Source organism: Hibiscus syriacus, unplaced genomic scaffold, assembly GCF_006381635.1.
Source record: "Hibiscus syriacus cultivar Baekdansim isolate YM2019G1 unplaced genomic scaffold, ASM638163v2 tig00110332_pilon, whole genome shotgun sequence".
NCBI lineage: Eukaryota > Viridiplantae > Streptophyta > Magnoliopsida > Malvales > Malvaceae > Hibiscus > Hibiscus syriacus.
Genome location: NW_024062688.1, coordinates 7515558 through 7529997, shown reverse-complemented (window position 1 = coordinate 7529997; position 14440 = coordinate 7515558). Strand labels below are relative to the sequence as shown.

Genomic DNA, 14440 nt, shown 5'->3' with positions numbered 1-14440 from the left:
TTACATGAGAAACTGAAAAAGGAGAGCAATTAAAATACCTCGAGAATATTCATACACAACATCGAATCCAAAATTGAACATCTTGTTGAGATATGTCAATTAGAACATTTTAAACATAAAGATAGACTTCAGGCATAAATCTCGAGAAAGCAAATCTGTTAATGAACCAACAAAATTGAGTTTACAATTTCCCTTGTGCTAATTTACATTTGGAAACATAGATTCCATGTAACTCTAAAGCATAATCAGGTAGGCGTAGCTTTCTCTTATCTCTAACATGAATCAAAATTCTATACATTGATTTTGTATAAACCAGAGTCTGATACAAGGAAGATCCCATAGCTGTGTAGCATTGGTTCATAAGTTTGTATCCAAAAACCAATAAAATTTTCCCCAGAAAATAACTGGTTTGCAGATCACACAACTTCCAATTCATTGTATCTTGCTCTTGTTCTATCAGGGGGATGAATATCTTCCATACTCTTCCTTTTGTTAATGTTTGATTGCGTTTCTTCAGATCCAATTCCTTTCATCAGATGAGGCCTCAGCTTGTTTACATCTGATAATTGAACTGGCTTCAAAAAGAAGTCTTCAGCTCCATCTTCCAAGCATCTATTGTGATCAAGTTCATGTCAGATTATGATCAATCAAACATGAGAAAGAAAAGATTAATTTTTTTTATACAAACCTGTTGATTCTTGATGGGATATTCTCAGATGACATGATAACAACTGGTATGTCTTTAGAAGATGAAGATTGTTTGATTCTTCTGAGGAGATCATAGCCTGTCATTCCAGGCATGCAATAATCTGTGACGATCAAATTCACTCCCACTTGTTGATCATCTTCATCTTCATCTTCATTGTCAATATTCTCATCATTCAATCCAAGAAACTCCAAAGCCTTACTTCCAGAATCAACTGCAGTAACTGTAATAAAGCACAAACATCAACAAACAGCCCATGTTCTGTGTCTGAATCAAACAAGTTCAGTTAAAAACCTGTTCTGCAACAACCAAAAAGTTTACCTTGATAAGAAGAAGTCTTGAGAATCTTCTCAATAAGTTTTCTATCAATGAGACTGTCATCAACAGCAAGAACATGGAACTGAGTCTGAGACTGAGTTGTCATTCCCATGGCCATGATTGTTGAACGAAGAAAACCCAGAAAGGAGGAGGAGAAGGTTGGATATGGAGGAAGGAGAAAGGTGAGTCTTAAAAAGGTTGGCCATGGAAGAAAATCTGACAGTTTGGAAAGCAAGATCCGGCAGATATCATACAGAATCTGCAGGATCTTCTAGGTTGATTTTTGAATTGAACAACAAGTAAAGATGATGGCCTGTATTCCATTTTTAATCATTTTCTTCTCTTTTTCTCTCACTAATTATAATATTCTCTTTGACCCTTCCATTAGTGCTTATGGATATAAGAAAATCTATGTGGCCTTTTCGCTACATGGAAGGCTACTGTTTCAGACTTTTCCATGCACGTGTCTCTCTCTAACAACCTATATTTTATACATAAGCTTTGTTTATTATTATTGGGTAAATTCACGTTCAGTGTCCAATTATCACTTTTATTTTATTTTGGTCATCTACCTATTTTTTTTCTTTCAAAATCATATTTAATCTCTAGTTTTGATTTCATTTTGATCACTCCTCGTTTAAGAAATATCAGTGATGTTAACGTGTCATAACAAGGTGATACCACATCATTATTGAAAAATAAAAAAATAAAAAAATGACATGAAATTAATTTTCCAATATTATTTAATAATTTATAATTAAAATTCTCGAATTGATTTAATTGTGTTTAAAGGAATGTGATCTTTGGAGAAAGAATTACAAAAGAAAACAAAATATATGTGGGGCCTTTTCAATTGATTTAATACAATAATTCGTTTATTTTGAAGGGGACATTTGTGGGTCCTTTTTATTGAGGAAATTCAAATTATTAGGTTTCCAACATCTCGTGTCTTCCATCTTTCTTCTTTGTCATTCACTATCTTTTTATATTTACAAACAAGAAAATAATTAAAACGAAAACTTAAAATAAAATATGTGCAATAGACATTTTAATGTAATTCAATTATATTTATTTCTACAAATGAAAAAAATAATAATTTATTATTAATATAGAGATCATGTGAATATAAATAATTAATGTCATATATCATAATAACAAAAATATATACTACAAAATACTTTCTAAATTCTATACAAAAATTATTTTTCCCCGTATAGACTCCAAAAGTTATAAATATTACAAAATATCATTTCTTCACGATAATTCCCTCGTGATTCTACTTCTAAAGGTTAAGAAACCTCTCATATGCATTGCAGGAAACGAAATCAGTCACTAAGAATCCTTCTTACATAAACAATTTTAATTAAATAAAATTAATCACTAAATAATTTTGACTTATTTTTAATTAGAATTTGAGTCGATATTTAACGATATTATATTCATAGTCTTCCAGCTGACACGTATCACACGTTGGGAAATTCTAGATGATTCAATACTGTATTTAGCTTTCAAGATCGAAGAAATTTGCATGAGCGCAAGATTATTAGATGCCAAGTGTTACATAGCTGACAATCCCAGTCAATAAGCCTACATTTATCGGTGTCTAATTTTGCAACTGATTTATCCGGACTTGGTCAACATTTTCTACCCCACAATGCGTGTTTTCATTGAAAGTCACATTAATAATAATTTTAATTATAATCGAAATATTATATTATAATGAATTTTTAGTGAGAGGATGAAATCACCTTAGTGTGTCTAGTTATGCTAGAGTGTAATTAGGTTACCTTAGTTACTATAGTCGGGTATTGTCAGTGTGCAAGGCACTTCAGTAGCTAACTAGGACGCGAGGCTCGAACACTCACAAAGAGTGGGTTAGTGATGTCATAATTGTGTGACCTTGGGGCCCTTAGATATATATGTATAGTTACGTCAATCCAATACAACAGATACTGTTAGAACTTGACTTGAAGATTGTGTGAGACTGAGTCAATGCTTCAGTTGAGTGGGAATTGTACTGATGTTATGTGACACTGGATTTCCCTTCCATGATCTACCTGATGATAATTATGCGAGGACCAAGAAATTATTCAGCAACTTAGTGGGAATTTCATATGTGACGTTGGGTTCCCTCATTTAACTAGTAACTGATGGCTATATGAGATCAGATACTAGTCTGTGTGGCATTTATATAATACACAACAGAGTCATTGTTGTGTTTAGATAATGCAAAAGAATGTCATTGTCACATTTAGATAATGCAAAGCAGGTACAGTCATTAGAGTTATAGACCCTTTAGAGGTATACTCATGACGAGGCTTAAGAATCTCCTTCAGAGTATCGTACTATAGCTTTAGTGGACATATGTATTCATAAGACCTTACTTATGTATTTGGTTTATTAACTCTGAGTTTGTATTATTTTGATTTTAAATTATGCGTTACTGAGCTCCGATTAATAAAATGTTTTATAACAGTTATTTATGTTTTTTATGATACCATTCAATATATTTGAAATGAAAATAAACAGATTTTGAAAATCAAGGGTTGCCTCGACAACACAATATGACACTTTAGGCCCATTCGGGTTTAGGGTGTTACACATAGACTCTACTCAATTATGTATTTATGTTTTATTTTAATAATTTAATATTAACATATTTTAAAATAATTTATTATTTTTAATAATTTATATTAATTATTTTAAAATAAATAAAATTTGTGATTTATATATTAAAATATTAATAATGAGTTATATAAAATATATTTTGATTATAATTTAAATTTATATAATGATAATTTTTCTTGAATTTATTATAGTTTAAATTGATACGATTCATATATATAAGTACAAATATAATTTAAATGTTATATTTTTAATTTACAGTATAATATTTATAATAAATATTTTATATTTTCAAACTTACTTTTTAACAATAATTCTAAACAATTAAATTTTAAATCTCACTCTTATACTACGCTTTTAAAAATTCGTTTTTACAACGTTATTAAAAAAATTACTTTTCAAAAGTTATAGATAACCAACCCTTAATAAGATTTCCAGTCAATTACAACTTTTTTTTTAAAGCTTATATGAACTCCTTATATTTTAGACTCCCTAACAAGCGCTAGCATATATTCCAAATATGAACTGCAAAAGCAATTCATTTTTATAACTTGGATAAAATAATAGATGTCCACTGCCAACAATAAGAAGCAAAGCTTACCGAATCATTACAACCCCATGGAGAGAGAGGGAGAGAGAGAGAGAGAGACAGATTTTATTCCAGACTGAAAGAGATGATTAAAACCCAGATTCAGTATTTTTCACAAGTGTTCAACCTCGCGATAAAGTAACACGGATAACAACTCTAAACACTAACCAACAGAAATACCAAGAACCAAATGCACGTGCTCAACGAGCCCTCAGGCAAAGTTTCTTAGAGAATCAAACCTGGTCTCTCGCGAGATTTCAACGGAGCTTTCATGAAAGACCAATAACCTTTCCGGTGGTGGTGTCGAGATCGATTTCGTAAAAGCATGGCCTTGTTGGTAGTCCTGGCATCGTGCTCATTGTACCAACTAAAGGATAAATGAAGCCGGCTCCTATACTGGCTCGCACATCCCTTATCGGTAAGATAAATCCGCTTGGTGCACCCTTCTGTGCCGCATTGTGCGAAAATGAGTACTGCGTTTTCGCCATGCAGATTGGTAAACCGGAAAACCCTTGTTTGGTGTACATCTCAATCTGTTTCTCAGCCTGATTTGAGGACAAAAAAAATATTCATGTCAATGGGGAAACTCTTGATCAGTTTTTGACTATACTTGGTCATTAAACCCGAATTCAGTTCGGATATTATCGGTTTTTCACTCCGTGATCCAAAAAACAGACCTGAAGTGAGTTGGAACATTTAATATGCAATACAAATCCGAACTGAATAAGGAACAGAACTCATCCGAACTAAAAAGACAAGAACTCTGAAATACAGTAACTAAATTCGAGTAATGATGTGGGCAAGATCAAAGCCATGTTAACTTGAAAGGGTTGTCGTGGAAGAAATCGATTAAAGATGTATTAGGAGTTTACCTGTTCGGAGTATTCGACCCCACTGGCACCGTATGACCTTGCAATCGCCTCGATTTTCTCTTTTATACTAATATCCAAATGATACAGGAAATTTAGCGGCTGATTCACACTCGCACAGGCCTTTTGAACTGCAACTCCAAGTTCGACCTGACAAAAATAAAAGTAATCTGTTACTCATTGAAAACTTCAAGTCAACTTCATGAGACTGGTTTTACATAACTAAATACAAAGCTAAAAATTAAGAACTCGGAATAATATTACAGGTGGAAAGGGAAATATATTCGAACTCCAACTGTAACTCAAATGTAGAAAGCTTGAACGATTTAAACTCATTACTTAGCTTAAAACCACATATTTCAAATGGTCCAAGTCGCTTTTTGATTTAGTAAAATAAGATGACCCAGAAACTGGAGGAATTTCACAAAGAAATCCGGTGTCTCGGAGGTAAACAATGAAGTCAGATCTCGAACAATGTCTAGAGTAGATAGCACAGTAAGAAATTGCAGATTTAAAAGATTGAAACCATAGAGCATTAGTTCTTTGCCCAACTCTTCGTATTTTTCTTTAACTACCCATGTCCAACATATTACGGTCGCTGGCATGGGAATATGCGACACACCTGTTGGACATAAACTCATATCCTAGACACCAGAGTACGAATAACATAAAAGAGATGCCATGTGCAAGACAAAGTAGGTACTATATGCACCTTTGACTGCATCACTATGCTTTTACGGAAACTAATAGACTGGGAGAAGGAACTAACCGCTCCTTTACCACCATGAGCATGATGGGTACAGATTACAGCATCAAATGCTCCAGCAGCCATAGATGCATGTATAACAGCATTCATTTCTGCTTCAGTGTCGGTTGAGAATTTGTTCACAGCAACAACAACATTTACACCATAGGCCTTAGTGTTTACAATATGCCTGGCCAAATTAACACAACCAGCTTCAACCAAAGGAATGTTTTCGCTTAAGTAAGCAGGGTCGAGAGGCTTCCCTGCAACAACCTCTGGTCCGCCACCATGCATTTTCAAGGCCCTTATTGTTGCCACGATAACAGCACAGTGAGGTCTTAGACCACTGTATCTACACTTGATGTTCATGAACTTTTCTGTTCCAATATCGGCACCAAAACCTGCTTCGGTGACCACAAACCCTTGCGGTCCAACCAGCTTCAATGCAATTTTATCAGCAACAATAGATGAATTACCATGAGCAATGTTTGCAAACGGGCCGGCATGTACAAGAACAGGGGTTCCCTCGAGGGTCTGCATCAGAGTAGGGTTAATGGCATCCTTCATGAGCACTGTTAAAGCACCCCCGACGCCAAGATCATCAGCAGTTATAGGGTCACCAGCCTTACTATTTCCGATCACCATTTTTCCGAGCCGCTCTCTCATATCAGCGAGAGATGTTGTCAGGGCTAAAACTGCCATTATTTCACTAGCAACTGAAATATCAAATCCTGTTTCCCTCGCCATCCCTTTTTCTTCCGGGCCTTGGCCAACAGTGATTTTCCTCAAAAAGCGATCATTTACGTCCATCACTCTTCTCCACGTAATAGAATTCGGGTCAATATCAAGCCTAGCAAATTTTGCAGCTTCTTCAGGTGTAAGGTCCTCAGGCTGTGTTTTAGTGATACCAAGCTTCTTCAGTCGTCTAAACATGATATCACTGAATTTCCTTTTTCCTTGTTTATTTGGCGGACATAATCGATTAAAAAGAGCCTTGTCTGATTGGGTTGATTCATGAAAGATCCTAGTATCAATGGCAGCAGCAAGTAGATTGTTTGCAGCCGTTATTGCATGAATATCTCCGGTTAGATGAAGATTGAATTCATCCATCGGGATCACCTGACTGTAGCCTCCACCAGCTGCACCGCCTTTTATTCCAAAAGTCGGTCCTTGTGAAGGTTGGCGAAGACATGTAATGACCTATCAATAGAGAACAATATATAGTATCAGGATTGCTTTAAGTAGTTAAAACATCAGATTTTCAAATTCGAAACTTCTGCATTCATGTCAAATGATGAAGGGTCGTAGCTCCTTAAAAACAAACTTTCAGGGAGAACTGGAAAACATAGTGTGTAAGTTTCATCTAGTAAGTTTTAAAAGTTACAAAAAAGTTGAATCAATGTAGTAAATCTCGGTTTGGAATTCTTTCAAACTGAAATTACATACAAAGAGATTGAAAAGCCGTTTCCAACCATAAGGGTAGCTTCAAAGATCGAGATTGCTTAACAGGGTAATTTGTGAATAAGCAATTCAAATCAACAAGAATCGTGGAGCCTCAATTTCAGCCATTATTTATTGACCATAAAGTGTGAGTGCCAGGATTCAGCAGCAATCTTGTTCATTTAACAAAATAAGAGATTTAAGGTTCAAACTTATTCAGTGTCAATGCTGCAAAAGGTAGAAACAACAACAAAAGAGGATCTCAAACACAATACGAAACACTCAATAAGTGAAAACAATTCGATCTTGTAGCCCTACAAGTGCAGGAGCAACACAATTTTATTTGGTATTGCCTATGTAAAAAGATAAACGAATACCATTTTATCAAGATAAGCACCCAAAGCTTGACACAGCCCAACAGTAGTAGTGGACTTGCCTTCTCCAAGAGGAGTTGGAGTAATCCCTCCAATCACGACATAATATCCGTCGTCGCTTTGTTCAAGTTCATCGAGTACGGATAACAACACCTACAAACCAAATCAAGACAGTAATTAGAATTGAAATCCAAACTCAGTGGCCAATATTAATAAGAAAAAATTAAAGGAAAAGCATATAAAATAAATGATCTCTTCATTCAATACTCTTCCATTCCATCACAAATAAGCCAGAAATCAAGAAAAAAAAATTGACCCTTTCTCTTCTTTTCCATTTCCTGCATTATCTCAATATTGGGAGTTCAGGGATTACAAAAAGTAAAGGGAAAAGCTTTATTGTTGACAGATGAGAAAATACCAAGAAAAATCAAAGGAAAAAATAAAATTTTCACATATCAAAATCACAGCATGAACCGATTAAATCAATCATTAAAGAATCCAAAACCCCATATCTTGATAATCTTTGAACAAAAAAAACAAATAACAAAAGCATAGAACAGCATAATTCAAAATCCAATAACCATAAAGAAACAAAGAAAGGGAAAAGAGAGAGACTTTGGCTTTGTATTTGCCATAAAGGTCATAATGGTTGGGACTGAGATTAAGATCCTTAGCAATCTCAGAAATATGAAATGGTTCAACCGAGTTTGCAATATCTATGTCAGCTGGCACTGGTGATTCAACTTCCAACTTCGTCGTTCTCTTTGATGAACTCATTCTTCTTGGCCTAAATTTTTGGTTTGATCAAATCTGGGGTTCTTCAAAATTCAACAATTTTTTACATCCACAACGTTTGAAAAGTGGCCACTGAAAAGGTCAAAAGTATGTGGAAGTCCGTGCCTTTCTTTTTCTTATCTTAAAATAAGTGAGGTTGTCAGATAACAAGGGTTTGAGAAAAAAAAATTGGCTGTCTTTTTTTTCATATATATATATATATATATATATATATGAGAGGTAAAGGGAGTTAAGATAGTAGGCTACCCCAACATCAGGTTAAGAGCAGCTTTCATAAGAGACCTCCGAATTATGAAATGTCCTCCGTGGGACTCGATCCCACGATCTCAAGGTTAAAAACCTTGTACTCTACCAACTGAACTGGATGGTCATTTCTTAGATTTGATATTTTTATAATATAAACGTGGAATTGATATTATGTATTTTTAAATAACTATTACTCAATTATCCTTTTTATTTTTGTTTCAATTATTGAAATTTAAAATTGTTTAATTTAATTATTAAAATAGTAAAATATACAACTCATCATTAAAGGTTGAGTAATTTTTATCTTTCATTAAAATTTTAAAATTAATAAATTAATCATTAATATTATTAATTTATAACAAATTGATTACTTACTATTAATAATCACTACTAAAGATAATAGAATACTAATGTGATAATTTACCGTCACATTTATTATACTTCAACTTTAAAAAAAATATTTTTTTAATAAACTCCTTTATCTTTTTCCACCTTTTTTTTCTTTTTCTTTTTTCATCATCTTTCAAAAAAACCACTGATTTTCACACCATTGATAGTCATGCTCACAACAACCAAGTAATTTGTATCTGTAACTTTATTACTTCAGTACATCCCAATCAAGACAACCCCAGAATCTGGGCAACACGCTGGTTTTATACCACACATTTGCAGACAACAAGTTCAGTAATCCGATTCCGACAAATATCTGTAAAGCTTAAAACTTAGTCGAAGTGCTTTTCCTGAACAATCAGCTTACAGGATGTTTGTCATACTAGATTGGTAACCTGAGTCAAGCAACCGTGTTCGATGATGGATCTGATCCCACACTCGTTCGGGTGCTTGAAAAGCATCGAGCCACTCAACTTGGCTAACAATGAGTTCTATTGGGGAAGTACCCGAAATCGTTTGTAAAGTCCAAACACTTCAGAATTTGTCCTTGTCGAACAACTACTTCACCAAGCTTGGCCCTGCATGTAGGAACTTTATATCGAAGAAGATACTCGAAGTTCAAAACAACTGTATCTTGTGAAATATGGGGTTGAATCCACGGATTCTTCTTTCTCATATCCGAGAACTTATATTGATGCTTGTGAAATATCAAATATGGGGTGTATGATTTTTTATGCTTGTAAAATAGTTTGTTGTATGTGTTTAACGAGAGTTCCAATAGGTAATCATTGTAGGTTAAATTGGTGGTTTGTTAATGATGAATGTTAAAAGAGAATTAGCTAGTATGATAAATCATTTGATGCTTGTGGAAAGTGTTTATGATTGTATGTTTCTTGTTTGTTGGATATAACATGCATGTTCGATGTTTTAGAAACTTGAAACGCAAGTAGGTGGTTTCTTGTGGTATAAGAAGTCCAATTTGGTGCTGTTAGGGCTTTGAGTTTCGAAACCCAAGAATGGATTTTTCAATTAAGGGTTTTAGTAGCCTTAATGGAGAAGAGAAGAAATACCAACTTTGAATTTTGGTAAAAAATGGCATTTAAAGGGGCATTAAATATGATAGAAGAGAAGCATCTTCAATATAAGCAAACTAAAATTTTGGATTTTTCCCCCTTTCAATTATTGTGCATTATTATTTGAAGCTGAACCCAAATAATTTTCAGTTCCAAGAAATAATTCAATCCCAATGTATATGTTTTCACCATTTCAATTCATTTACATTTGAATCAAGCTTTAGTAACTCTGGTTTATATCAACCTAAACCTTTCACTATAACATAACATATATATGTATATATTTTATCTGCAACTGTAGAATAAGGGAGATGAAGAGAGGACAATAACCTAATCCCGAGTTATGAAGGTGTGTCCTATGTCGTCGTAGATCGTCCTCCGTGGTCGTTCACATGATCGAAAAGCGATAACCTTTTTGCTTTTAAGCACTCGCATCTCCGAAAAACAATCAAATGTCCATGAATGGACACTGGTTCCAAGTTGAAGGTCTATGTCAAATGTATCTTTTCATGTGTCCTCTACGAAAACTTTGAAGATGAAGTCCCGAAAGCGTTTTGAGTATTGCTTTGGATCAACAGCTGAAATCGAAGTTGGATCGTATTGCATTGATTTATATGCATGCTCGAGCTTCTTGGTAATATCATAGTCTTGTAGGATGTCGATTATACCGAAAAAGAGGATAACGTCATAGCATATACCAGTTGGTTCCCCAACAAGCTGAGTTTCATCGCTTTTCCTCACTATCTTTTCGACCCGTGCAGGCATGTTTATACCTAATCGAATAGATCTCCTGCATTGTCAATTTGAAAGATCAACCATCAATTTGCAACCATTTGAAAATGTGTGACTTATAGATGAGTGTTCGAAAACAAAATCATTCATCTTACCCTGGGGATTCACTATTGGTCTGATCCTGTCCGGCTTGAGATAGTCGAGGAGCTTCTTCACTTTCATGGTCTCCATTTCCTGCAAGTAGATCCAGAAACATATCCTAATCGGTTAAGCAGACATTGGTATGAAAGTCCCAAAACATTTTAATACCAGAGATCATTAGAAATAACCAGTAGGTGAGACAGCTCCAGAAGTAAGAGGTGTGGGAACTTCTCGAAAGTGAAAACCGATCAGAAGACTGTAGTCCATAATTCTCTCTTGTTCAAGCAACGCACAATCTTTATCAACTTGCCTGCATGAAGGGAAACTTGATTCAGAAAAGAACATTCGAAAAGTCCATGCTTAACACTCGAAGAGTTATGAAGGTACTAAAAATTTCAACCCTCTGCAATATCCTACAACAGTTTGGGGTTGAAATTTTTGATAAAACTCGTAAACAGACCCATATCCAACACTCACACCCGAGTCCAAGTAACATAGGTTAAAGAAATGATGATATCTATAAAAGAAATAGGATTTAGAAAAGATAATCACCTGCAGAACTCTTCAAACCACATTTTCTCCAACCGAAATAAATAATTGAGATCAAGGTCTTTGAGGGTTGTCGACGGATCAATTTCTGATTCAGGTTTAGAAGTTGTGCGACCGTGGGATGAACCTTTCAAGTCAAAGCGCCTATGAATGGTGTATTGAGTACATAACAGATTCCCCATTATAACAAACCGTACCTGACTCATTGATCCCAAATGAACAATGGATGAGAATGGTTTCTGAGGCATTATGCTGTAAGTTAAAGTTTTGTAACATTGACATTACCTTCTTCTGAGCTGTCCCGGTTAATTTCACGCAATGAAGACCATAAAACTTGGTGACTAGAGTGTTATCAAAGGACCGAACATGATTATAGTAGGCCGGAAGCATCCTTAGGAGCACCTGAAAAGTGTCGTCACTAGGAATTGTAAACATTTAAAGCACTTGAAATTTCATGATGTAATGAATAGGGAGAGACCAATTATTGTCATCTAGAAAAAAGTTTTAAAGATGTATGGTGACCCTTATGAAACATAAAAGTTTTGTTTCCAATACAAATCTACGAGAAATTGCAGCTGAATACAAAGCTACATTATAATTTCTGAATTCAACAGCAAAAGTGCAATAGGAAGAACAATAAACTCTTTACTTTTCCTTCTGCCTTCTTTATCGTCTTTATCATGTATTTGTCATCATTGGTCAAGTAAAAGAAACTTCCACTTTTCCCGGGGGATGAAAGTTCCCGAAGGGCATCATTCCCGCATATCGAAATCATGTAATCAGCTGCATCCACATCGAACAATTTCCTAAGCGTTCTGAAAATGTAAAAAAAATTACATGTTAGGGACTACTTGTAACCACATAATATGGTTCCAAATTCATATGATACAATTCTAGTTTCATTATCATGTAATGAATTGCTTAGTAGGTTTCCATTTGCTTAAAAACTACATTAGTGCCTAAAGTAGTTGTACCATAAGACTAAATTGTTCTGCAAAGAATGATTCTGTTGTGAACAAGTAGATGATCCAGTCTAACCTGAACACAAGTGGACAATAATCCTTCCACCTGAATTCGCTAGATTGATGAGGCGGAGTGTGCTTGGATCCTTCGGGCGGAAATTTGGTCCATACTTTTTCCTTAGGATCGAAAGCCGAGGACTTCAGATCAAGGGATATAGCTGGACCAGGTCTTCCCACTGAGTGTCTACAATGCAACCAGAGAATCAATACATGCATGATAACAACATAAACCAATACATCTCAATACTGAAATGAGTTGGAGATCGAAAAATATTCAATTCAAACTGAACCGCAAGTGACGACCCTCTAAAGAAAACAAAATGAGTCAAGTGACAACAGTAAATAAGGGAATAAAGACTCCATGAACTTGATATGCTTAGTTTAAAAGGCAATGCACATGCCAAAAACAAGTGATATTGACATTAAGGCAATGCACTTACCTAGAAAACCCAACATTCGAACAACATTAGAATTTCAATACCAGAGGAAAGTACATTACCTGATACCAAGTTGCAAATTGAGCATTAGCTCATAATTCTTGTGCCCTTTCGATATTGTTTGCCCCTGCCTCTTCGTCGGCATCTTAAACTGTATGCAACTCCCTCTTGAACTTGAATCTTCTAGACAAAGACTTTCAATTCCATCATCACCATCTTTGGAATCCCCTTCACTAGTAGCTGAAACATCAGGCATATCAGAAATCCAACTCCGACAATTCAACTTCCCATCCGACATTCTCCTTTGCCTCCCATCAGTACTTTTGCTCATTCCAGGCCAATGTGGCATCTTTTTCGATGGCAAAATCGACATCCTCTCACCCGGACATATCTTACAATCTTTTAAATACTCTGAACATACAATTCGAGGATCCCATTCCGGATTCTCCGTCGAAGAATCCGAAGGATTATAACTCCCCTTCATATCCTTACCATCCTTACTCCAAACGCCAACATAAAAACTCCCATCTGGAAATATGAAAGTCCCATTTCCTTTAGGAAAACCATCCTCCCAAGAACCCTCATAACTGTTCCCATTACTCCACACCAATATTCCATTCCCATTCATTAACCCATTCCTCCATGCACCATCATAATGATTCCCATTTTGCCACTGGTACTTCCCTTGTCCCTCCTGGTATCCGCTTCGCCATTCGCCTTCGTAGTAATCCCCATTGTAGTAATTCTTAACCCCTTGTCCATGTTTAAGGTTCATAACCCAAGAACCCTTATAAGAGTCACCTGAAAAACCTGCAAAAGTCCCTTGACCATCCATAAAACCACTCTTGAATTCACCTTCATAGGTGGCACCTGAAGGCCAACAGAACTTCCCTTTCCCCATGATCTTCCCTTTAAACCATTCACCAACATACATGCATCCATCGGTCCATAAATATTTTCCATTGCCATGAGGCAAACCATCACACCATTCACCTATATAAAAGTCACCCTTTGGAAGGACTTTTTCAACATAGCGAACTTCACCGGAACCAGCCTCTTCCTCATCGACATGAGCAACAGACATTGCTGTAAATATGCTTATTGCTTTCTTCTTTGCAGCTACTTGTGATTTCTTTACTTTAGTTTCCAGGGCCTTTCTAAAGCCAAGCTTTTTGCTCATTCTATGAGTAAACCTGCATTCCTTTTTCTTTCAAAAAATAACAAAATGATAAAAAAAAATTGTCTCTATTCGTATTTCTTCTCAATGTGGGGTTTTGAGGAAGACCAACAAAACAAAGAAAAAGGAAAGCACCTCTGGAACCTCACATTGAAGATGAGAAACTTGGAGGGAAATGTAATCGTCTACATAAACAAAATCAACACAAAAAG

The 14440-nt window shown here is 35.3% G+C and overlaps 3 protein-coding genes across 3 annotated transcripts; all 3 read right to left on the bottom strand.

Annotated features, from left to right (window-relative positions):
* Positions 1-196: 196 nt before the first annotated feature.
* Positions 197-1384, bottom strand: LOC120119641 (two-component response regulator ORR10-like). The gene is made up of 3 exons (XM_039139449.1): positions 1028-1384; positions 689-929; positions 197-612 (listed from the first exon to the last, which is right to left on the bottom strand). The coding sequence occupies exons 1-3, from the start codon at positions 1140-1142 to the stop codon at positions 417-419; spliced, it is 552 nt and encodes a 183-aa protein (XP_038995380.1). The 5' UTR covers positions 1143-1384; the 3' UTR covers positions 197-416.
* Positions 1385-4280: 2896 nt separating this feature from the next.
* LOC120119654 (formate--tetrahydrofolate ligase-like) lies at positions 4281-8491 on the bottom strand. The gene is made up of 5 exons (XM_039139459.1): positions 8282-8491; positions 7670-7819; positions 5877-7052; positions 5111-5257; positions 4281-4783 (listed from the first exon to the last, which is right to left on the bottom strand). Exons 1-5 carry the CDS (start codon positions 8441-8443, stop codon positions 4508-4510), a joined length of 1911 nt encoding a protein of 636 aa, XP_038995390.1. The 5' UTR covers positions 8444-8491; the 3' UTR covers positions 4281-4507.
* Positions 8492-10315: 1824 nt separating this feature from the next.
* Positions 10316-14231, bottom strand: LOC120119223 (phosphatidylinositol 4-phosphate 5-kinase 6-like). Its single transcript, XM_039139072.1, has 8 exons — positions 13114-14231; positions 12631-12798; positions 12242-12407; positions 11878-11994; positions 11596-11789; positions 11232-11353; positions 11058-11136; positions 10316-10957 (listed from the first exon to the last, which is right to left on the bottom strand). The coding sequence occupies exons 1-8, from the start codon at positions 14229-14231 to the stop codon at positions 10678-10680; spliced, it is 2244 nt and encodes a 747-aa protein (XP_038995003.1). The 3' UTR covers positions 10316-10677.
* Between the last annotated feature and the right edge of the window lie 209 nt (positions 14232-14440).